The 25157-nt window shown below is 45.8% G+C and overlaps 1 protein-coding gene across 3 annotated transcripts; it reads left to right on the top strand.

Annotated features, from left to right (window-relative positions):
• The first annotated feature begins 292 nt into the window (after positions 1 to 292).
• On the top strand, positions 293 to 24518 carry rgl3a (ral guanine nucleotide dissociation stimulator-like 3a). Of its 3 annotated transcripts, none has more exons than XM_088603638.1 (18): positions 293 to 441; positions 4080 to 4234; positions 13472 to 13755; positions 14351 to 14407; positions 14778 to 14947; positions 15147 to 15280; positions 15679 to 15897; positions 16213 to 16316; positions 16678 to 16762; positions 18862 to 18933; positions 19682 to 19762; positions 20309 to 20341; positions 21019 to 21140; positions 21730 to 21825; positions 22069 to 22201; positions 22369 to 22605; positions 23230 to 23344; positions 23677 to 24518. In XM_088603638.1, exons 2-18 carry the CDS (start codon positions 4115 to 4117, stop codon positions 23823 to 23825), a joined length of 2211 nt encoding a protein of 736 aa, XP_088459764.1. In that variant the 5' UTR covers positions 293 to 441; positions 4080 to 4114; the 3' UTR covers positions 23826 to 24518. The 3 variants fall into 3 exon arrangements, with proteins under 3 accessions (XP_088459764.1, XP_088459763.1, XP_088459765.1); XM_088603637.1 differs by having other exon boundaries at positions 304 to 441; positions 3590 to 4234; XM_088603639.1 differs by lacking the exons at positions 293 to 441; positions 4080 to 4234 and adding an exon at positions 6006 to 7678.
• Positions 24519 to 25157: the final 639 nt, after the last annotated feature.

Below are 25157 nucleotides of genomic sequence, written 5' to 3'. Positions count from 1 at the left end.
CTATTTCGAGATGGAGAGCAGAGAGCAGAGAGCAAAAGGGCTGCATTATCCCACAGATGGGTGATCATGAATATAAAAGATGGGGAACGGGAGAAACAGAGCCTTGTTTTTGCCTTTAGGAAACAAGCGAAGCTGAATAAGCTGGTCTGACAGGAAGGGCTAGTGATGTGGATTCTCTGTGCCAGGAATTTGTGAGAGAAAGATTCCACACGCCCTCCCTCCCCGGTGAAAAGCACATTGGCCATCACATATTCTTGGATCAGAGGCAAAAATGGAAAAAAATCCCATCACAGAGTCAGTCTAGGAAGCCGAGCCAGCTATACAGTAGGTGGTTTTATTCTTTTCCCGAAGCTTTGCAGTGTCACACTGGAGAATCCCATAAGACCTGATCCTGGCTGTCGGATATATCAGCTTTCCATGCCAGAATTCCAGAGCTGAATAGTAAGTACAGCATTCCTAGGCTTCTTCGTGTCTTCTCTGTATATATTGGGAGGGGATTTGGATAAGAACAGGGTTTTTAGAAAAGTCAGTGCAAGCTTCCATTGGTAACTTGGGTTTACAGAGAGAAAATCCGAGCAGTCTCAGTGAAACCAGACCCTCCAGGGTGAAAAACTCCAAAGAAATAAGGCTGGCCTTTAAGATGATTGATGTAGCACTTCTCTGAAACAGGTATGTTAGCCTGCTTGTTATACAGGTATATTTATTGTGTCACCCAAGAGCACTGTCCTTTCTCGCTATTGGACATGCATATTTAATATTTAGCAGTCTGGAGTTCAATGGATTTGCTTAAAATTACTTGCAAGAAACGAGCCTCTGCATTGTCTTGTTATAGATTATCTTGCAAATGAGAGATTGAAATGCACACAACATATTATCAAATGCGATATTAAGGAAAAGTAATATCTAAATGTATTGTTGCCTTGTTAATTTTCTTTCTTTCGCAACTAGTTTGCACATGCTTATACTCAACATCCCAAGGACTGTAGGACACACAAATGTCAGGGACAGTTTAGAGCCACCTGGCAATGTAGCCAGTATGTCTCTGGGAATAGCAGACCTCCAGGGGAAAACTCACACAGACATGTGAGGGAGAACATGCAAACTTCACACAGAAAGACCTTAGCACAGAATCAAATCCAGGACCCAAGCACTTTGAGGCTGTAGTGCATATATTTCACTTCCTTTATCTCAAATAGCTGTGTGTAGTAGTGTATGATGGTCCCAATAAAGGCTTGGGTTTTCAAAAGCTGTGCCCCTGCACAACAGAATACTCTGGAAGTAACTAACCAGCTCATGAATCACAGAGCTATTAAAAAACAGATCTGCTTTGAAAAGGAGCTGTGCTGTTATTTTTGGATGGTCTGCTGTCAGAGTGTAATCTGGGGGGCGTTCTCGATCGCACCACCAGAATACATTTCCTCCACCTTTCTAAACAGAAAGTGAAGGAGGGGGCACTCCATTTTTTCCACATTGCAGTTTCAAATGACAGACCACGCTGATGCGGATTCCCAAAAAACTCTTAAGTGGAAATAAAGACAACCCTCACCCCCCTGCCAGAAATCACAAAAACACTTCCTCCAAGAGCCTCGGTTGGACTGTCGGTTGTGCTTCTTCTTTCCCTTTTGAGTCAAGATGGAATCCGTGACACAACGGATCAAAAATAGCCTCATTCGAAGAAGGAAGTAGAGATCGTTTCCAGTGCAGTTCTTTTCTCGGACCATGTGGCTTTTGAACCCGCAGCGCAGAGAATTCATGGTGATCAGGGTATTGATCAGCTCAATTCCAAGAAAGAAGACTGATAAAAGGGTTCATTGTTTTGGTTTTCTAGGTGATGGTGCAAGAAGACAAACATCTATGCTGTCTTGCCTTACAGGGCCACTGGACAAGAAATAAAATCAGTGTGTTTGTCCAGGAGATAGCCACAGATGCAGTTTAAAGGAGAACCGCAAGGCTATTCTTATATTTTGGGGTTAGAAAGAATCAGCATTGACGAGTGCATTTCAAACCACAATAAAAGTCAAATGTGCACAGTAACTTGTAAAACATTCAGTTTACATCACAAAATAGATGAAATTTCCAGGTAGGAGCAGCACCATGTTCTGTGATTCAGAACTTCAAATTTACAGTGGCATGATGTGTCCTTAACACATTATAAAGAAGTGAGAATCCACCTCTTTTAATCCAATATAAATATTGATCTGGATATTTTGATGGTTTTGCTGACAAAAACTACTTACTTGTTAACTCTGTATGCAGATAAGTACCGGCACAGCCGGTACTTATTTGCTTGTACATCACAGTACATTACTCATTACAGTGACTAGTGAGCAGGAAGGGCCACATCACATCGCAATCTGTTGGAACTGGAATTCAAGTTGGTGACTTACAGTACTTTCAAAAAGTTCATGGCTTGACATTTGTATATTTGTTCTATAGCATTAAGGAATTGATTTTGTTACCGAGATTTAATAACTGGTCTGAGAAAGTAGGACTGCAGTCTACCTATACAAGCTGAATTTCATTAGAAAACCTAGCACATCCTGACATATAATCAGAAATGTCTTTCTTCTTGCTCCTTCTTAATGGAAACCTATGAGTGGTGCCATGATTTAACCGAATCAAAAACACACACGTACAGATAGTTACATGATAGGAAGACCATACGCTTTAGTCCGTCCTAAGAATTAATTAGTTATGAGTCACACATAGTCTTCTGCATGTGGCGTGCCATTCTGCAATTTCCTTCATTCGTTTTCAATTCCAAGGAGTCCAGCAGGTGAAAGTGAAACCCGCAGCTCGCTCAAAGACAAGGGCTCTGTTGCGGCACAGTGAAAATCCACATCTGAAAGACGGCAGAGGAACGAAAGGGGGAGAAAGAGAGGAGAGCACAAGCAACAAATACTGCCAAGGATTTCCTGCTTGTCTGCATGGGTCCGGACCGCTCTGAGAAGAAACATGCAGCGCCTGCACTGTTTTAGACATGACCACTTTTAAAACCGTCCTGTACAGCACACAGTTTAGATGCAAGGACTGTGGCGGTAGAACTGATGTTTTGTGTTTCCCTCTTTGAGCATTTACTGGCCCAGTAACGGGATCTTTATAGACTACAGTGCCCCTGAGAAAATAATGCTGGTGACTGCAGTGTTTGAGAATCAACATAGGAGAGAGACAAATAATGCGACTTCCAATCCCCGTGTTTCATATAAGCCGAATGCATCATTTAATTATACACAAATAATTAAATTGAATAATTAGTCTTTTGAACTTTTGCCTTCTGGAAGATGTTTGCATTGTCCACAGTGCAAGACAAATAGAAGGACATTTAGCTTTGTTCCAGAGGCCATCAGTCTGGCAAACGATGACTGTAAAGACATTTTATCAATATGATCTCTATTGGATAGAGCCCCCTCTTACATGTACACACACTTTAATACAATCTTAAATATTGCACACTCTTACTCTTGTTATCTACATATATTTCTTAGTAATTTGTTATTTTATTTGGAACATGTTATATGCCGCACCATAAATTGGCTCCTTGGGATGAATTAAGTATTGTGAATTGATTTGAAAATCACGCAATTTGCAGGCTGAAGGAAACAGAAGAAGCCAGTGCAGAGGATCTGAAAAGGCCGGTGCATGACTGGCCCTGCTCTACAGACCTGAGGCACACACCCCTTGTGTTCAGAGCTAAGAGGTTTCGATTCTTTCGAAGACAGCAGGGCGGAAGGTGTCAATCTCTTCCAGGTGCTTTACATGATGCCCAATTGTCCCAGCAGGTTCAATTCACAAGTAATTCCAATGCTCTGAATAGACTCAGGTGGCTGATTTCAATTACAAATAGTGTTTTGCAGCCAAACTAAAAACAAAAAAAAAAGTTAGGGAGGAGATTTTTGAAGTTCTATTGTTTTCCAGTGCTGGAATGTGGTGAGTATCTGGGCGTGCTCGTCTGTCACAGCTGGGAGTGTGCTTGTAGTGATCTTTACAGATCAACACTCCACTGAGCCACTTCAAGCTGTAGCTCCATGTGTGAAGCATGAAGCTCGATGTGGATCCACTGCCCAGCCTTGTCCTTTTAGACAGGAGAAGGAGAAAAAAGTCCCTCCGAGCAGAGATGTTCGAGACGAGGAAACTATTCCCAGGCCAGCGCTGTCTACACTTGGAGCTAGTAGACGTGGTGCCGGGAGTTTGGCTGAAGAGCTTCCAGTCTTTGAACACGGAGCGAGATGATGAGGTCAGTATGTTCCTCCTTCCTAGAGAGGCTACAGATGGGTAAAGGGGAGCTACTGGACTGTGAGTCTATTAGCTGGGAGACTAATTAAGGAGATTAGAAAGAGCAGGATTGAGAAGCTGAGGTGAAGGAAATTACTCACTTAAGCATTGTTCCTTTCCTGAATTGTTTGTCACGGTTTAATTACCAATTAAATACTGGCAAATACTGTACAGTAGTCTTTCTAAGAAATTTAAGACCAAAATGTATTTTTATATGAATTCTACATTTTGCTCAGTGTATTTCTGCAGTTTATCCTTGATATCGATATAAATCTTGTTAATGAACCATGCTTTGTAGTAATTTGGGCTGACTACTGTATATACTGTAGATCAAATTGAGAGCACTGATAAACTATTCAGTGGTTTTGTAATAGCAGAAAGAATGGGCAACTGATGAGTGCAATTTGCTGGCTGCCGTTAGTGGTTTCGTGCCAGTGTTAATTTACCTAAGCTTGATGGTTGATTTTGAGGGTTGGTGGCTATCTGAATGCAGTTTTAGTATCCTAGCTGCTTAAACACAGTAAGGTTTGAAGTATGTTGACGTTGGCTACTGACCCATCATCTGACCCATCATGTCCAGATGGTTTGGGAGTACGCTTGTAGCGCTTTATATGACTTAGTGATAATTTGCATTGGAGGTGCTGAACTCTGATCCCCAGGGCTCACTCTTTCATCCCCTTGGTCCTTGATTGATCAATCGATCTGCTTATTTGATTTTTTGGAAACATGTTTATCTACTGAAATATGAGTAAAGTGCATCTTTTGAATAATGAGTCATCGGCCGAGATCCTGTACAATCCCAATCCAGTGTTATTTTTCCTTCTGTGATTTGTCCAGTGTTGAAGAAACCTCCAGAAATCATGCTGTAGTGTTCCTGTACGATAAAAAGACAGTGTTCAGCAGCATTAAAGATGCAATGAATCTGATCGCTCTCTGATTTGTATTAGGCTGTTATTGTAATTCTCAGATCATTTTTTTAATAATTTTATTCCGACTCTATATTTGCTTTGGCATCAGTTATTTCCAAATGGGTATATGAAAAAAAAAGACCCACTTATTCTCTGTGTTGTGAAAAAGATATTTCTGCTCTGGAGTATACAGAAGAGCAACCAGTTATTCCCAAGCTAAAAAGGAACTTGATTCAAGTATTCAAGGTCCTTAATTAATGAGGATAAAGACAAATGAATTGCGTTATTCAGAATTAAAAGTCAGACTTGAACCAGACAGCACAAGTCGAAACAGAATGCAAGTGCATTTAAAACCGAGGACAGGAGGTGCCCCTTTACACAAAGGGTGGTGGGGGTCTGGAACGCGTTGAACTGCCATGTTGTTGAAGCCGATACCCTGAATCCCTTCAGAAAACAGCCAAATGCAGCCTGGGGTCAGTTCAGTACTAGCAACCAAACTGACTTAATGTTTACCACTGTTCTAGCAAGCTCCTTGACTTTCCTTCTTTTTTTTAAAGTCTGTATTGATTAAATTAATACAAACCTCCTAGAACTTGGACAATCCTGCCTTTAGGAGAGTAAAGCTTCTTTAATTTGTCCTTAACAGATCAGGTGATGGTACTATGACACGATTCCCACACTTTTATTACTTGTGTTTTTGGGCAGTAATTTAAGTAGTCTCTCTTCCCCCACATTAGACTGCAATTGTTGATACATCCGGAGTTCTCTGTTTAAAGTCATAATAAATATTTTTGGGCAAGACATTGACAATTCTCAGAGTCCACACCTGCTGTGCAGTTCTTAGTAAGCTAAGATTTTGAGAATTTTTCTCCAAAGAGTCATTATTTATTTTCTTATGTTCTTCTTGTGGTTTGTTGTGATGATTATTCCCGAGGAAAACAAACAGTGGACTTGTGGAATGACAGAGTCACGCAAGACGTTTGCTGACAGTCCTGGTGCCAAACTAGCGCTGAAAAGCACTGACATGAGCAGGGGTCTCACAGTGGTGAAACCAGGGTGCTGCCAGATAGTTTTAGGGACCCCCTCCTCACGGGTCTGGCACTTAGACGCAGATCGCTCAGGCATTTGGGACAGGGCAGGCTTGTGGCTCGCCTGTAAATTAACACCGCATGTAAAGTGAATAGCAGTTTCTCAATGGATGATTATGTTTTAGCACCGGTAGGCACCAGGCTGGATTGTGATTTATAAAGTCTAAAATATTTTATGTGTGGAAACTTTTGTGGACAAAAAAAAGAGACTAAATCAATTATGTGATTCTGCCCAGATCACGTCTTAATGTGTTTCAGTCCAGAGGCAAGACCTGTCCTGTCTCAGAGTGGGCTGGGGTCAGCTGGAAAGGTAATCATTGTACCCTTTCTCCACCCTGGGGCTCACTAAGTCACCTACTTTGGCAACCTGTTCTAGTGCTTCAGCAAGAGGCTCAGGTCTCTATGAAGGAGTAGAGCTAGGAGGCTGTGCTACTTTTGGACATCAATCCATGTAATCAACTATTCACAACAATTCTACATCAGTGAGAGATATTTTAATTACATGCAGATTTGGTTTGCCGTTTTACTATTTTCATTATATTTAACCAGTGAAAAACGCTTTGAAAGTCGCATACAAGTAAATCGTGTATTAAAGTAACCGGGCTAGTGTTTTATCCTGCATTCCATTGTCTCTCTAGTAGTTATAGTAGTTTTAGTCCACTCTTTCAACTCGGGTGTTTAAAATAAAGTTTTCCCAGTGGCGTCTAGCGGTGTCCTTGGAGGTGACGTTTACAATTTCTGACTGTCATCAGCCACGCTTCCTCCTACAGTACACAGTACGCTAAATGAAGACGCGTATAGCAGGATGCCCTCCCAGCACGGACTCGAATCGCGGGACAGGCCTAAAAAGGAGCCGCCCACCGGACAACCTCCCATCTGAATTATTCAGCGCGCCTTGGGCTTTATTTCTGAGTGGCGCAGCTCTCGCCGTGCAGGTGCTTTTGACGGCGCTAAGCGCAGGGCTGTAGCCTTGGAGCAGTTCCGTACTGTACTTCTGAAACAAAACTGATTTTCCGAATTCAGAAGCGCTCTCAACACGCTTTCGGTCGTTTGTAAGACATCTGGAGACGGAGCAATAACAAAAAAATATATAACAAGGTCTTTCCATCATCCGATCTTTACTCCCTTATAAGACAGCCATGCACAAATATTCTTTTTTTTCTTTTTTCTCTCAAGTTAGATCGATCGGATGGAAGTCTTAAATATCTAAAATGGACTAGTGCCTCAGTAGTCAATGCACCAGCTTCGCGTGTGAAATGTGAAAAGTGAAGCGAAGACGGAGTTCCAATTTTCGAAAAAAATGAGGAAATAGATCTGTTTAAAGCTGGGATTGTAGTGTCCGCAAACCGATCTCTTTCCACCGTCGACCTACTGTGAATGCTAGGAAATATGGGCAAGGAGATAACGATGGTAAGCATTATGAATCGCAGTATAGCGTGTTTATGTATTGTCGATTTTGTTTTTTGAGTTTTTGGTGAAGTTGCGTCGGCAGCAGTCTTTTAAACTTTCGTAAATCCATAATGTCAGGTAGTTATACAAGTTATACAAGGTTTGACGTCAATAATGATGATGTACAGGGTGGCTCGGTGGCACACTGGTTAGCATTGCTGCCTTCCAGACCTCGGGTGCTGTCTGTGTGGAGTTTGTATGTTTCCCCTGTGTTAACGTGGGTTTCCTCCAGGTGCTCTGGTTTCCTCCCACAAGAAGATGGTGGTACGCTAATTTTTTGCCCAGGGTGTACCCCGTCTTGTGCCTGTTTCTTGTCAGGATAAACTCCAGCTACCCCTCAGCCCTGTTCTGGATAAAGCTGTCAGAAAAATGGATGCATGAATGATTTTCCTTAGTCTTTGAAACTAGGCTTGCAAATCACTTAAGAGTTATTGTAAGATATGGCATTAAATATCTATATACAGTATATCCAGTACAGTTGTGGATATATGGGCGTTAATCGAACAGCCACTCTGCGATGGCTTAATAACCGTGTGTCTCTTGGACGTGTGGAGAAGTTGTTCCAGTGCCCTTCTCTTAGCCTGTGACCGAAAGCGCATGTCCTCCTGCCTGCGTGTTTGTGTGTTCTTGTGGTATGCCTGGAGCTCTCCTGCTGACCTCCCGCAGTACCTGTGCAGGTGGTGACAGGAAAAGGGACAGAGGCACAGCTGAGTGCAGGTACTGAGGGCTCTGTATGCAGCTGTGGTGGGGTGGCCTTACACATGTACAGCAGAGAGGGTGGGTTGGGACTTGTTCCGTAGCTGTTCGGGGGAGAAATGGTTTCAAATGCTTTCATCTGCAGCCGGTTTCAGTTTGCCCAGAGAAGGGTCTGCTGTGGCCCTGGACGGTCACAGTCTGGCAGGTCCTTGCAGGTGGACGATCTTGCTTGGCGATCAGCTCAGCAGATCATGCGCTCAAGTTGAGTCATGGGTTCTTGAAGTCTGGGTCAGAGCCCCGTGGGGATCATGAGCATCAGCCCGTTGGGTCCCAGCAAGGGGCCTCAGCAATCTGGGGGTGACCACATGGGGCGGAGGGAGACATGACCCCCCACTTTCTCATCCTGTGTGTTTGCATCTGTGTTGTGGGGGTGCTACCGTTCATGATGGAGACCCCTCTGCCCAGAAATCTGGATCACGTGCACACTGTGTGTGTGAGAAGACATTCTGTGCCGAAAATGATCGCAGCCATTTTTTCCCCCAAGGTGCCTGGTCTCTCCTGAGTTAGTCCACTGGCTTGCCAAATCTGCAAATCGTTGTGTGGCCAGAAAAACTAAAACTGGCCCCGTTTCCAGCCCGATTGTCACTCAGTGCCTGTGCTGTGGTGCTGTCACAGCGGCAGGCGAGAGGGCTGCAGATCCCAGCGCTGATCTAGGGTGTGACCATGGGGAACTGCTGCTTTATTGTGTGGGATCTTAGCAACAGACACCTGTCGCAGGAAACTGGCAGTAGTTATTTAGTTATCCTCCCCCTATTATTCAGAGTTGGAAATTGCTCACTGTCCCAAATCGGTAGAAAGGAAAAAAACGTCATTAAGTCCCGAGCTTTGGGAGTTGTGGCAGGCAACCTGTATCTCTCAGAAGAGATCTGATTTTTTTTTTAACTTTCCTCTTTTTTTTTGCTTGGTCTTTTAACTTTAAACGCACAATAGCTGAGACAGCAAAAAAGATGCCGGAGTCATCTTTTTTTTTTCTTTCCTGCCATCTGCATTCAATGCAAAAGAAGGAAGACAGATTCCCTGGCTCAGACTGAAGAAGGATCTTGCACAAATGTGTTGGGCATGACTTGATTTTTCACGGGGAGAGAGAAACTGGATCTTGTTTGCCGTGCGCCATTAATAGGCGCTGGGAAATGCAGGATTTATTTTCCGCCTGTATCTTTTCCTGAAATATAACGCACAAAGCCAGGTGCGATATTGTGCGAGACCCTTTATAAAACTACAAGAGAATTGCGTGTTCATGACAAAAGTCCTTTTTATTGTAATCCGCTGCAGGTTTTTGAGAAGGCATTCAGTCTGGACGATTTCTGTATCTTTATTCCCAGCAGCTGGAAAAAATTGGTCTGCGTTTACGGAAGTGAGAGGGATTGCTCGATCGCGCTCTCTCCAGCACTGAAGATCATGAAAGAGTGTGTGTTCATGCATGGCCCTACTGCCACGCTGCCCCGCTTGGGCTACCACATAAAACCCGAGTTTATCGTACTTCAGAAAAGCTGAGTGTCTCTGAGGGGTCTGCCCACTCTTCCTCACTCTCCCGGCTTGTGGGCTATGTGTGGGGTTTGTGGCTGTGAGCTGAGACCTTCAAAACACACCAAATCTGGTGGGTGAAGGACACAAAACAATCTAATTTCTCTTCAGAAAAACGGGGGGAAATATTTGTGTGAATATTCATATTCAAATGTGCCCGAACAGAACCCACCTCTTTGAAGGGCATCATCTGCACAGGAGTCCTCAAAAAGCCTTTGATGAGTCAAGGCATCTCTTTTGCATGTGGGTGGACAGAGAAAATAGTTTCTTTCAAACACAAATGAGATGTAAAGTAGTCACGGTGATGGCTTCAGAACAGGCCTAGCTGGAACTGGACCGGGCCTGTCACTCAGTACCTGCCAAGTTGAAGACCATCAGCAGGTTAGCGCCACCAGGCTTCTGTCTGGGCCTAACAAACACATTTCTTCCTGCTTGGAAAATGGCTTCCAATTCGACTTTCCGAGCCAGTCCCACTACCTGAAGGGCTGCAGGTGTTTCAGTGTGAAACCAGATTCACGTCGCCAGTCTGGTCAGCAGATCTTTATCAATCTTCACCTCTCTCGCGAAACCTGATGCTGCGGGGGTTTTTTGTAAAGCCGAGAGACTTTTATTTTTGCTGCGGAGTTTCCACTCGCAGCTGAGTTTTCTTTCCGTCAGCTGGCCCCCCGAGGCGTGAAAGAACCCACCCTTCTTTTCCCTTCCTCAAAACCATCAGCCGGTAAGATAGGTGAACCGTTGTGGAAGAAAGGAAGACCATTCTGGCAAAGGTATCTGTGTCCTGATAGGAGAAACCCTGGCGCTCTTAGTTTCCTGACCCAAGGGCAGCTGAGCCCGTAAGGATTTTAAGTAATCCAGGGAAAGACCAGGAAGTATTTTTTCCAACTTTTCAGGTTTCTCCCTGTGAGCCCACGACCTCCATGAGGTTGCGCGATGTTACAATAAGGAGGCCCTGGATTGTTTTCTGTGGGATATTCCGCTTGGAAAATGACAGGGATCTGAATACAGCCTGTGCTCTGTGCAGGTGTCTGGTGTCTGTTGTCTGAGCCACAGCGACGCAGGTCTTGATCTAAAACTGTGCCTCTTAACCTCTGAGCTCAAGTGATCTTCTATACAGGTCACATCAGCCTGCGGCCATCTGGTTGGAGACTGTGTGTGTGCCTTGGCCACCGGAAGAGAATTTCTGTATTTTTGTCAAGCAAATGCATTACTAAGCAGGCCCTGATGTAAACAAGGCAGCGCCACAGCGAGGGTCTGTGGGTCCCCTGGCTGTGATAAGGATGTGTGATGAAATAAAATGCATTAAAGAGGCTGAGTGGTTCGTACCAGTCAGTCAGACTCTGTAGATCAATCCTAAGCCTATTATTACATCCAAGACTGGTTGGCTGGCTGTCTAGCAAGTAATGTCACTGAAGGACTTGGAGCACGCCGGTTTTTAAGAAAAATCTGATTCCCACCTGTCACCCCCATCATTGGCCCTGTGCTATTCTTTTTCAGACATAAAATCTGCTGAGTGCTGGGTTGTCCCAAGCACACCTAAGCCAAGGAGCTCTGTATTAATAAAACTCCTGAAATGCAATTAAAAAAAAAGATTGCTGGCGTACACTGACCTATTTTGGAGGTGAAATCAATAGCTGGCATGTAGTTGCAAAATGCTGCTCGTTGGGCTGCCAAAAAGAATTGATGGTAACCCCGTTGTCTCGTTAATTGATGACAGCCAGTGCGCTCTTCAGTTCGGTTTGATTTCTTTGTACCTGGTGCAAGAGTTGCAAGCCACTAGCAAGTATTGTATGGGAAAAATAGAAGATTTTGTGAAGCTTAATTTGAATTAGCTTTTAACCCCTGCTATAAAGACTCCAGATTGTCTTACAGGTTTTTTGTGAGATTAAAGGGATGTTCCTGTAAAGTCCTAGAGGAGCTGATGTACCTGTTGCGATCACATCGAGGGTCATTTTTCCAGAATATCATACTGTGCAGGACAAGACCGCAGAAACAACACATTCTTGTCTTTGCACAGACTTTAAACATTGCTGGGCTATGCATTGTAATGTATTATGTATAATATCCTGCGGTCTTTCCTTACGTGTTAGTAGCACTTGAGGGTGTTAAATTAACATTTAGTAAGATATAGAGGACAGATTACTTATCAATGACTTGGTATTGGAGTATATGGCAGCTGATTTAGTTGCAAATAATTCCTAAACTGTTGTTTTATTCAGTGCACCAGGTACAAAGAAACCAAACAAACTGAAGAGTGCGCTGGCTTTAAAATGGTGCCTAGATTTAACTCGCCTTGTTTTTAGCCTTTGTAATGTAACCAAGGGTTTTTGAAACGCAGTACAGTCCCACTCCGTATGGAAGAGTAAGCGGAGTTTACTTGACTTCTTCGTGCGTGTGTGTACAGCGAAACCAGGGAGTGTGAGTTTGTATTGGCTACAAAGCACTCAGCCATGCTTTCATGTCCTTTCGAAGGTCACCCGGTGACGTGCGGGCTTCTTGTTTATCGTCTTGCTTATCAGCACCTGTAGTCTAGCGAGCCTGTGAGGGAAACAAGGGTGGGGTGTACTGAGGAGTGGGCCAGCCACAGGTCACGAGTGGAAGCTGTGTGCAAGTTTCCTGAAATCTTCCCAGCAACTCTGTTTTGTTCTTTTTGCTTTCTGCACACGGCCTCCAGAGGTTTATTCTTCATTCCTCTTCCACCTGTCATTCTGCCTACAGCAGAGTGGCCCCGGGTTCTGGAGATCCCCAGTCCTGCCGGTCTGGGAAGAACCTGTGTGCTTCTGAGGGGCGGGTCTTCTGATTCTAGCCTCTGCTAAGCTTTAGTTTTTCTTTCAAGGTAATAGACTCCGGAAATCTTTCTTCCTCTCTGCAATTTCATTCCAAGGCAATAGAATAACTTTCTTATCTTCTGAGATGCTGGTGTGCTGAATTCTTTGTGGGTGGTTTGTTTGTACTGCTGTGTTGAACTCTGCTGTTGAATATATTTTCCCCAGGGGCTAGAAAGGCTTAAAGCGTGAATTGAATTAATGGAGCCAATCACAGTTTTCAGGCAGCTGTCTGTTTAATGAGGCTCACTCAGTGTGCAGTGTGACTGAGTTGCCCATTAACCCGTTGTTCCCGCATAATACATAATAAAGACCCAATTCTGTTCTTCTGCCTAGGGAACTAGATTCCGCTTTTCCAAATTTTAAAATGCATTGATCCATCTTTAGGAATACATCAATTCCCAGGAACACCACTGGGAAATGAAAGAGCCTTTAAGACAGGGGGAGACCCTCCTTTGCATGTAGGATTGTGGGAGTCTGGGACCACGTCCCGGGCCATGCGGTTGAAGCTGACTTTGTGGGAACCTTTTTGGACCAGACTGAATGGAATTCTGGGATTATTAAGCGACTGGCCATCGACCCAAGCAGAACAGGGTCCGGTGGCTTCATCTTCTCTTTAACTGCTCATGTCCTTTCTCTGTTCATTTCTCAGAACCCGGTCCAGGAGTGGGGGGAAGAGGTGGAGGATGGGGCGATCTACGGGATCACTCTGAGGAGGGAGCCGGTACAGCCCCCCGAGGACGGGGAGGCCCAGTCCACCTTCTGCTTCGTCCAGTACAGGACCTACAAGGTGCGGCGGCTCAAGGCGGCCACTCTGGACAAACTGACCTCTCGGCTGCTGGAGCCCGGCGACGACCCCGACTTCGCCAAGATCTTCCTGGCCACCTACCGCGCCTTCACCGACACCAGCACGCTCATCGACCTGCTCCTGCACAGGTGGAGCCACTCCCCCCTCCTCTTTGAGCTCTAACTGTGCGGAGCCCTGCTGTGATAAAGCCGAACTTCCTCGAACGTATCGTACTGTGGCCCTGTTATACTGTGAACGTAATAAACAGAAAGATCTGGCTTTCTTCCTGCATGATCCTTAGAAAAGCTCCCTGCGGTACCCCATGGTAAAAACGGAGTAAAGTGAGGAACGTTCGCACAGGCCTTTTAGTGGGAAATAGCAGAGTGGGTGATAGGAATTCTGGGAAAAGACCACGGGAATCAGGCTCTGACCCTCTTCAGTTTCTTCAATGAACAGCTAGTCTCCTATCTTTTTTCTCTATCTTTTGTTTGTGTGGGAATGGTGTCCTATTTTGAAAGGGTGGATGCTTGCTTGTTTTGTGGATTAAACCGGCTTGTGGAATGCTCCACTGTTGGACTGCTCTTCTATTTTAAGGCAAGGGTTGGTCCAGCCGGACAATGGCTTGGGCATTGTAGAGGGTCATGGATGGTAATAGATGATAGTCTTGTCAAGCTACCCCCAGTACTGGCAGAAAAACAGCCCTGGACACTTGAAGTGACCACTTTTGTTGTTGTCGTTTTTCAGAGATGACTCCATCACTGATGTGGACAGCAACGTCTGCCACGTTCGTCCGAACAAGAGGTGAGGGAAAGGGTCAGTCTTTGAGGGCCTGCTTTGATCTTTCCTCCACATGCTCCCCGTTTCCAGCTGCAGCAGAAATCTGTGATCCTCTCTTGAGCAAACTGCGGAAGACGTAGCACGGAGCTTTTGTGTCACACTGGAGCGGAATTAACTCCTAATTTGCACAATATCATTATATAGGCTCAAAGATGCTATTCTTGGTTGGGATGATGAAGAAAACAATGTTAAAGTGTTACTTTTTGTTTTGGGAGGATTTTGAGGAAGACGAAGGTGCAGTTCTGTAGTGAACCTGTTGTCTAACCTCTGTGAATCCCCTTCAAGCTTGTGCGTCTCATCTCTCCCTCCCTTTCTCCTCCTTTCTTTTCCTCAGCACTCTGATCCCGCTCATCCAGATGTGGCTGGAGGAGTATGCAGAGGATTTCCGGGATCCCCCTCACTACTCTTGCCTGAAGGTGCTGCGGGGACGCCTGCGCAAGCGTCTGTGCTACCGCCGTCTATCCCAGCGTGCCGAGACCCTGCTGAAGAAGTTTCAGGATGCAGGTACGCCCACGGGTCACACTGGAAACCTTATCCCCGCCCCCTAGGTGATTGCCCTGGAAACCTTAGCCTCACCCCATGGGTCGCCCTGGAGACCTTAGCCCCACCCAAGGGTCACCCTGGAACCTTAGCTGCTGTGCTCTGTGATCATCTTCCCACTGTTCATCCCTCACCCACCCTTCTTCCTGCTTCTCACCTCCAGAGAAAAATGGCAGACAGCAGGCCGCCCTTGGCTCTGGTAAAGGCGACTTGGAACAGGACTGCATTAAGGTGGTACGGGACTTCCTGGACTTCCCTTCCACAGACATTGCAGAGCAGCTCACCCTGCTGGACGCGGTAAGTCTCAATCACTCTCCTGTTGTGACAGCTTGTGATTGTCCAGGTACTATATTGCAATTGGAGCTACAGCCTGATCAGGAAGGGCAAGAGACCCAGGCCTTCACCTTCAGGGATATTGCCCAAATTGAGGAAACAAATTATTTTTGGAGATTTTATTCACTTTCTATGTTTATGGCTTTGTGGGAGGAAGAGATCTTCCACTCTCTTTTCTTTGATGGCCTGCAGCTAATCTAAGCAGCATACAGCCCCAAAAAGAGCACAAATCTCTCTGAGATCTATTCAGGTCTGTGCCCTTACTGTCTGCAGGTGCTACAGCATTGGCCCTTGGCATGATCTTGATGTCCGTTTTGAATTGGACTGTAATGCCTCTGTCTCTCCCTGTCTGATGCCTGCAGGGGCTGTTCATGAAGGTGCTGCCATTCCAGTGCATGGGCTGCATCTGGTCCCAGCGCGACAAGAAGGAGAACAAGCACCTGGCGCCCACCATCCGCGCCACCATCGCCCAGTTCAATATGGTCACCAACTGCGTCATCAGCACCCTGCTGTGCCAGCCTTCCTCCCAGCGGCCCTGCGACCGTGCCAGGGTCGTCGAGAAGTGGATCGAGGTGGCGCAGGTCGGTCTGCTCCCAGAGAACCGCCAAAAAAAACAGACAAACTTTGGCCCCGTTCTAGCATGACCCTGTACACAGTGGTTAAAGACATTGAGGCTGTGATCCACAGAAATCTGCCATCACAGCTTATCCTCCTATACATATTGATCTGAGTAGCAATCAGTGAAGTCTTTACATCTTAAACCCACAATCCTCCAACACCAGAGATCTCCACCTTCGAACCGCATTTCAGCGCATCGATACAAAGGGCTTTGGCTCCTCCCCTCTCCCCATCCAGTGGGCATTTAATGGAGGTCCTTCCTGTTCTCTGTGTTGCAGGAGTGCAAACAGCTGAAGAACTTCTCCTCCCTGCGTGCAATCCTCTCTGCTCTGCAGTCCAATGCCGTCTATAGGCTGAAGAAAACCTGGGCGTCCGTCTCTAGGTAGCACACCAACCTGTTCTCCCAGCCTACAACAATGCTCCATTGAGAAACCAGTTTCCTGGTCTTTGTTAAGCCGGTGGTAATTTTAAAGTTTCCACCTCTGGGTTTGGGAATTTTGCCTCCTATGTGATGCCTTTTGTCCTTTGTTCTTGATTGGATTTTCAGTCGGCAGACAAAGGGGTTGTATTTTTGTTGTCTGTGAAATTCCGTTTGCCTATGGATTGAAAATGGTCCAGTCTCCTCGCTTTTATGTGATGTGAGGACTCTGGATCCCATTTCCACCTGTAAATATGTACCTCACTGCTACATGGACAGCGATTGCTGAAGATCTCATGTTTTTATGTTGATTTTTCTCTTCCAGAGAGAGCATGACAGCCTTTGAACAGCTGTGCCAGACCTTTCCCGATGAGAACTGTGCCCTGGGCAGCCGAGAGATCCTTATGGAGGTAAAGAAATTCCTCTAATCTGCTTCAGTCAGCAGTGATAAGGAGATGTTGTGGCTCATGCAGGCTACTTAGGTTCTTGAGATCCCCAGTCCAAATCAATCAATCGATCAATCAATCGCGCTTTTCAATATAGCATTCTTGAGGCACTTTACCTAAATTATACAATAACTACCTTCATTTGTCATCTCTTTTTTAAAACATTTGTTCAGTTTGTATCATGCCTCTTAAAGGCTGAAATACATGCAAACTGAGGCTGAAGCTGTCCTGAAAGGACAGTTAAAAACCTAACACTTTCCTTTAAAATGTAATGAACAGCACATGCTCCACGTTAACTAATGTAAGTTCTCCTTCATTAAAGTGCATGCTTCAAAAAAATGAGGAACACAATTTTTGGAAGACATTTACTTTAAGGGGAACTGCAACTTTTTTTTTATATTTCACGGTGAGAAAGAATCACGATGAGTGCATTTCAAACCACAATGAAAGAAAGATGTACACAGTAACGTGTAAAATCTCCAGTTTACATCACAAAATAGACAGAATTTCCATCATTGTCTGCGATTCAGAATGAGGCAACAAAACATCCAGTAAGGTGAAGCAGCCCTGTGATATTGCAAACAAGTAGGCTTGTGAACCCATGTCTATTAATCCAATAGAAATAGAAACTTGTAAACTCTACATGGAGAACACATTGGAACATTTCTGCAGTGAAATGACTGCCACACAGCCTGTACTTACTCGCTCATTCATCGCATTACATTAGTCATTACAGTGACTAGTGAGTAGGAAGGGCCACTTCGTGTCACAATCTGTGTGAACTCTTGCTCTCGCCCGTAGTGAGACCAGTGGTTTGTGACAACATGGCGACTTACAGTAGTTTGGCAAAGTTAATGATTTTGTGCTTATTTTCGGAATTTGTCAAATTTAGAGATACCGTCAATTTTTTTCTAACCAGATTTTAGAACCAGTCTAGGAAATTGGCAATACAGTTCGCCTTTCATGTAAAAAAATCTCCTGCTTAATGAATCACAATTAACATCACAATTTGTTCAAGACCTGGAGAAACTGGTAATTTAATGCTTATAACAAGGAGGTGAGTCCCTGCCTTGTAATTGTCAGTCCTGCATCGAGGTGTTTCCACTCTGAGTTTCTCTCTCCAGCCCTGCTGTTCTGTGTTCACGGAGTACAATGACCCTTAAATGTTCTCTCAGAAACTCTGAGCTCCACAGTGTTCCCAAGACCTTTCTTTGTAAACACTCTGAGTGCTGAAGTGCAAATTGAACCCAGGGAGTCTTACCTAACAGCCTGGAAACAACTGGCATCTTTACAGGCCAGTAAACAGCCATTTGAAAGTACAGTTAACTGGGAAAGGTGATCCCAAAAAAGGACTTTTTTAACATTTTAACACACCTGTACAGCAGGCAAGAACAGGAGCAAGTTTAATAATTAACCCCCAAGCGCTGGGCCTGGGATTCTATAGAGAAGGGAAATGTGGTGTAAATCCTGTCCTGTAATCAGTGCTGGTGTTTGCTGATCAGGTCCTACAAGCCGCTGTTTATTCTGGGTTCATACAAGTATGATGGAGAGAAAAAACAAATAGTGTCAATACCATTAAAAGGCCAATGGAAAGCTGAAAAGGTAGTTCTTGGCAGCTTTTTAGTTATTTATGGCTTTTGAGCCTCATTCTGTACAAATATATTTTCATTCAATATTTGTGAATGAAGTCTTGTAATTACTGGTTTCATTTCCCCTAACAAGCAGATAAAAAGTCTGGCACCTGCGACCAAAGTTAAGCTGATGTCGCAGCCCAGATGGGATCAAAGTTTTGACCCCCCCCCCGCAAGACTCTAGCCCTCTATAAGGGTTGAATGAACGAGTCTCTGACAATCCAGGCTACTGTAGGGCTTGTGATTCATGATGGGGAGGCACAGAGGCCAGTGGTTTGACTGTGGCAACAAAGATGATGAGACTTATCTGGTCAAGTATGGTTTTGTTTGCAGGACCGTACCCATCTGTAGGTCTTAGTGGGGTGATCTGGGAAGTGTCCCACCTTGTAGAAGTTCTGGTGTGTGACTGATTTCTCTCTGCTCTCTACACAGGATGGCAGCACTCCAAACGACGACGGCTCCTGCCCCAAATCTCCCAAGCACTGCCCCGTTGCCCAACAGACGGTAGGTCCCACAGGAAGGTCCTCCTGGCTCGAAGAGCCAATATGGACTTTAGTGCTAGTGTTCGGAGCAGGTCATTGGTGTGGATCTGGAGAAACTGATGGAACAGTACTAGGGGAATTACAGGAGGAAGGCCATAAAAAGGGACTGCAAAACAAAGGTTGGGGAAGTAGTCCCTGGGTTCAGTGATGAGATTTAGTTCAGGAGAAGTCACAGCAGAGAAGGAGGTGCTGTTAAAACCCCATCTGCAGAGCAGCAGTGAAATAAGTGATTTTTTACACAAATTAGCAAATTAGTTTCCCCCCCCACCACATTTAAAATGGCGTCAGTGTTCCAGTCATAGCTTAGGGTCTTTATTTTGCTTTGCAGAAAGGCGCCAGGCAAATAAGACTTTGTGTGACCAACGTTTTCTTCCTGTCTGTCATACAGACGGGCAGAGTATGAGGGGCACCCCCCTCTCATACTGGGGCGGAGCGGTGGCTCTGTGGCTAAGGATCTGTGCCTTTGGCTGCAAGGTTGCCAGTTCAAATCCCATGGCCTGCAGAGGAATCCTACTCCATTGGGCCCCCGAGCATGGCCCTTAACCCCAACTGCTCCAGGGGTGCTGTACAAATAGCTGACCCTGCGCTCTGACCCCAAGCTTCTCTCCCTGTCTGTGTGTCTCATGGAGAGCAAGCTGGGGTATGTGAAAAGACAAATCCCTAATGCAAGAAATTGTATATGGCTAATAAAGTGATCTTATCTTATACAGAGCACAGGCAATGTCCCATACCTGGGTACTTTCCTCACTGTGCTGACCATGCTGGACACCGCCCTGCCTGACACAGTGGAGGTGAGTGGACAGACCGACTGCTGACCGATGACGGACCCTGGCTCCTGCGTTATTCTGATGTGCTGCCATCTCAGTTTTCTGACTTGGGTAGAAGCGTGCTGGGGGAAAATGTGCCCACAACCAGCATACCAAGCACAGCCTCATTTAACTGCCAAAGCAGGATTTCAGTGAGATGGCATTCGGGAAGCTGCACAGTTTTTCTTTGCTGGATTGAAGTGAATAAGTATATCCTTAATTTACAGATTGTAAGACAAGCACAGAGAAATGCCAAATATTGTCACTTGTTCTGCAGTGCCCCTGCACAGCTACAACAACAAGTACTTTGGCAGGAGCATCTGTCAAGAAACCCCTGGTTGAGGTCCTAGAATCAATCAGCCACTAAAAAATCAAATGAGTTAGATGGGCAAAATGGCCTGTTCTCGTTTGTAATTAATTAGAATGTGGTCTGAGTTGGGCTCAGAACATGACAGCAGTTTTCTTGGCTCGGTGGTGCTGAGGACTCACTCTTCTTGCCTCTCAACCTGCGTTTCTCTCTTTTTCCTCCAGGGGGGGCTCATCAACTTTGAGAAGAGGAGAAGGGTGAGTGTTACTTTATGTCACTCTGCAATTATTTTACCCAGTTAACCCAGAGTAAGGGGAGAGCACTTACATTTACTTTGGTTATAAAAAGGGAAAATATTGCTGTTGACCTGTAATTATGCCCATGAAAGAGTTATATTTCCATCCTCATTAATTTATTGGGCTGACATTTTTATTACTTTGCAAGTGACTCATATTATTACATGTTGAGGCAATTTTACTGTAGTATCTTGCCTGGAAGTACAATCCCAATTCCCTGCCTCGAATGTAAACATTCAACACTGCTCCATAATACAGCTCTCAAATATTTGTCTACTAGTTTTATGGGGAAAAATGATAAAATGGTTCTCGTGCCTCTTTCTAGGTGTCAGCTTTAGCTTCTGTGTTGGTTTCTGTAAGGTTGCCAGTGACGAACTGTAATTATTTCTCGTAAAGCTCGCTGCTCATTATTTAAACCTGTGCAGACCATGATACCTTTTAGATTTAGTAAAATGAAACTTGTATTATTTTTGGGGATGTACAAAGGAACAAAAAGTAAATGGTTAACAAGCATGTGGAGAAGCTATGCTTTATCCATAGAAACGTCTCTGAGTGTCATGGAAATCCATTTTGAGGTACTGTATCTCTTGTGGCAGGTGCCTATGTAAAAGTCTTGCTGGCATTCCCTCTCTTCCCAGGAGTTTGAGGTTCTGTCTGAGATCAGGCAGCTACAGGCCGCCTGCTCCCAGTACAGCCTGAGTCATCATCCCTGCGTCTCCACCTGGCTGCAGAGCCACAGGCCGCTGACCGACCAGGAGAGGTGAGGAGCTTTGGGTGCCGGTGGGGAGAGGACAGATATCCATGGTTCACAGGCGCTTGACACAGCTCTAAGACCACCTTTGTTGGAGTCTCTATGGTACTTTGTGGAGTCCAACCGAACTTCTTCGTGACCTGATAGCAATGTCGTATCCGAAGACAAACACTGGCATTGCTTGGCATAGATCCTGAGCGTTTAGAGATGTAGGTTTTGTTACTACCCTCCTGGCAGAGGAAATAAGGATTTGGGCACAAGTGCGCCGCAGTCAGAGACCCGCAGCTTCCAGCGTCGCTAACAGGAAGTGAGGGTCAGGCCACATGGGTGAAAATAGGGGTAGGAGTGATGCGGAGGGATGAAGGGCAGGACAAGGGTACATTCTTAACTGAGTTATACTTAATTGGGCATAGTAGAGGGATTCACCCTCCAAATTCATTTAAGACCTTCCCCAAGTCCTAAACAATTGATAACTCAAAGATGCCTATCCATTCTTGTTGGGGTCTCTGTGGTACTTTGGGGACCTAATGAAGGTGTACCCTGTAATTCTAGAGTTTTCCCTCCTTTGGTGGCTGACCTTTGAACTCTGTGTCCTTAGCTATGACTTGTCATGTCAGCTGGAGCCCCCGGTGGACACCTGCCCTGGGTCCCCCGGCACCTGGACCCACCGTCTCCTGGCCAAGAAGCTGACCTCGTGAGTATCCCGACCGAGAGAGATGCAAAACACTGCAAATTATGTTTTTTGGTGTTAGGAAAAAAACGACTTTTTAAGTGGAGAAATGTGTTCTTCCAATATACGACTTGTTGGCCATAGAGTTCCCGATTCAGGGACTATTCAGGGATTTAAAAATCAGTGATATACGCATTCAAAAGAGAAGCTATTGTCTCAGATCGGAGTCTCGCACTCTGGGTAACCTCATTTTCCTGCTAACAATAGGCTGCTCACCGTGACTGACGGATCCAGTGGGAAAACTCTTCCTGACCAGATCAGCGTGTCCTCGTCGGGATCCAGTGGATCGGAAATGGAGGATGTCTCCTCGCCCCACTCCCCTTTGAGGGGCAAATACAAGGTACCAAACAACTTTTATAACTTTTACAGAGGGGAGCTAAGGCTGGTCTTGGAGGAACAGATATTGCAGCTTCTGGGAAATCTGCTGTGATCAAGAAGTACGATCTTGGAGAAATCAGCTGGGGATGCCCTTCCAGGATGTGACCCGGCCCTACTTGTCTCTTGCAGCCCCTGTCCAGCTCCTGCCAGGATGTGGCCGAGGAGGTCTTCTCCCCCACGGGCTCCTCCTGCTCCTCCAGCTCCTGCAACTCCCAGCCCGACCTGCCCTCCACCCCCGCGCACCTGCAACACCGGCGCTCCATCTCCATGAACTCCCTGCCTGTCTACAACCGGCAGGTAGCCGACTGCTGCGTGATCCGGGTCAGCGTGGAGTGTGGGAACGGGAACGTCTACAAGAGCATCCTGGTGAGTGCGTTCACCCCGAGCTTGTGCTCCGTCAGCTAGGGGGCAGCTTGTGGCTTGTGTTACACATGGAAGATCAGACATGGGCCAGATCCAGCAAGGGGGGGGTCCTGAGAGGGGAAAGAACAGTCCTCCTTGTTTCGTCTGTGCATGGCGTTACTGTCACAGCAGGCCGTTTTTCCTGTACATTGAATCTCGGACTTCCAGCTGCAGAAACGTCTGGTTTTATTGCCATTGCCGTGGGTGATTGGGACACATCCAACTCCTGAAGCGCGCAGCAGAAGGATGAGCGATTAAGTAGATTCCATCGTTAAATGGGCTGGTGGATGGAGTGGTTTGGGCTCCTCACGTTTTGCTTTGGAATTTAGCCTGCTCGGGTTTTAACCTGAATAAAGTGCTTCTGTGGACGATTCTTCTTCGTTTGTGGAAATTCCTTCAAGAGGTCCCCACCTAAAGCAGTCTTGTAGGGGTTATTGTTTTGTTACTGGCACTAGGAGTGAGAATGGGGGTGTGGCATGTAGTCCTGGGGGCGTGTCCGGCTGTGTTCTGATTTGTGGCGTAGGGGCATGTCCGGCTGTGTTCAGTAACAGCTCATTTTCTTTCTCTCTGTTTCCATCTCCCGTGCAGCTGACCAGCCAGGAGAAGACGGCCCAGGTGGTACAGCGAGCCCTGGAGAAGCACAACCTGGAGAGTAGCAGTTGCAAGGACTTCTCGCTCAGCCAGGTCCTCTCCCAGGACAGAGGTGAGCTGCAGTGTAGAGTCGGTACCACGAGTGTCAGAAACCTCACCTCTAGACCACTTCCGTAGAGATCCTGCTACCTCCTTTACTTGTTAGTAGAGCTTATCTTTGTACTTACCTCACTTGGAGGCAAGATCAGCTGTTTCTTATTTTGACTAGCCTTTACTGATATGAAATAAAAGAAAATTTAATTGTAGCAACAGATTTATCCTGTTGGGATCTAGGAGTATGTCAGGGGTTCTCTCTCTTCTGTTTGACTGCTATCGTTTGCTTGCTTGCTCCGCAGTGTCAGTCCTTTCACTTGTCGCTCTGCTTTCCCCCGTGTCCCCGTGCAGAACTGGTCATCCCTGACAAGGCCAATGTCTTCTACGCCATGTGCACCTCTGCCAACTACGACTTCATCCTGCGCCGGAAGTGGCAGGGCAACACAGCGCTGCTAGCATCCCCCTCCAGCATGGGTTCCCCGAGCCGGCCTGCCAGATAACAGGTTTTCGGCACGGCGCCATCTGCTGGAGAAGGGGAACACCGACAACAGAAGTGGGAGGAATCGCAGCAGAGGGAATGTAATAAACTAGAGATCGAGGTGCTCCTGCCTCTTGCATGTCGAAAGTAATGACTGATGACAGAAGAAGATGATTTATGTTCAATCTGACTGATCAGTAGGGCCCTGGGCCTGAGTTGGCTCAAGGATATCGGCAGTAGAGCAACTTCAGCTACCTGAAAAGAACTGTTACAGACTTCTTCAGGCTATGAAGCACTTTATGTAGATGACCTGTCTTGGTGCAGTGAAATACATTGCGCTCGGATTTTCACTCCTATTCAACAAAAAAGCTACGGAAATTAATTCCAACGGGATCCTGTGCAATATTGAGATTAACAGCACAGCAGAACGCTGAGGAGCTCATTTGACTTGTATCAGCATCGTCCACAAAGAGTGACGATTTAGTTCTGCAAAGCAAGAGCCTCTGGGTACAGCGCAGCAGCCAGACACCTCCAGAGGGGGTGGAGTGTAAGGCTCTGGGCTTACAAGAGACCTGAATCCCTGCATTTGTGCCCTCAAATGATCCTTGTTCTCCAACATCTGTGGTCACTGGGTGGGGGGGAGTTTGTAGAGGAGTGATCACTTGCTTTTACGAACTGGATACATTGTAACATCTGGGTGGGCAAATGCATGAAAGGCTGGGACAGAAGAGAAACGGCCCACTTGCAAGGACCTGTGGAAAGGCAGAGTTTCTCGGGAGTGTCCAAAAAGAGCTTTTTTTTAAACCCTCAGTTTAAAACTACAAAAAATCTTGCCCTCTTTAGCACATAGGTATTTAATTTAGTCGCAGCTGCTGTGCAGTCTTGGTGAGCCCTGACACTATGCTCATGTTTCTGATGGACCCTTAAAAGCCCTTACTGGGAAGCACTAGAAGGAGAAGGATTGTGTTGAAATGCACTTGGCTTTCTGGGGCACAGAGACTGTCGGAGGTGCAGCACCGGTGATGGAGTTATAACTTGAGCGTTACTGAGGTTTATTGTCCAGCAGGTTCTTTGTGTAATTTTACCTGGGAAATACTGGTAGTTTTAAAGAAGATGGGAGCTGCTAGATTGCAATGACTTATGTTCCGAGGAAGAGCAAAAACGTTTTCCCTTTTCTCCTCTGTGGCTCCCATCACATGCATCGTATTAAAGGATGGAATGAGGGGGGCCATAGCCATATGGGCTGCCGTCATCTGTAAAGGAAAGCAGACTTCTTAAATACCTGTTCGTTGCATTTCAGTGTTAATTGTCCCAGTGGATAGAGATGATTTCGACAACACTGCAGTCCTGGGCC

The sequence above is a fragment of the Lepisosteus platostomus genome, chromosome 13 (assembly GCF_059453375.1).
Source record: "Lepisosteus platostomus isolate fLepPlt1 chromosome 13, fLepPlt1.hap1, whole genome shotgun sequence".
Taxonomy (NCBI): Eukaryota; Metazoa; Chordata; class Actinopteri; order Semionotiformes; family Lepisosteidae; genus Lepisosteus; species Lepisosteus platostomus.
Note: the sequence above shows the minus strand (reverse complement) of the source record. Positions and strands in the feature narration are given on the sequence as shown.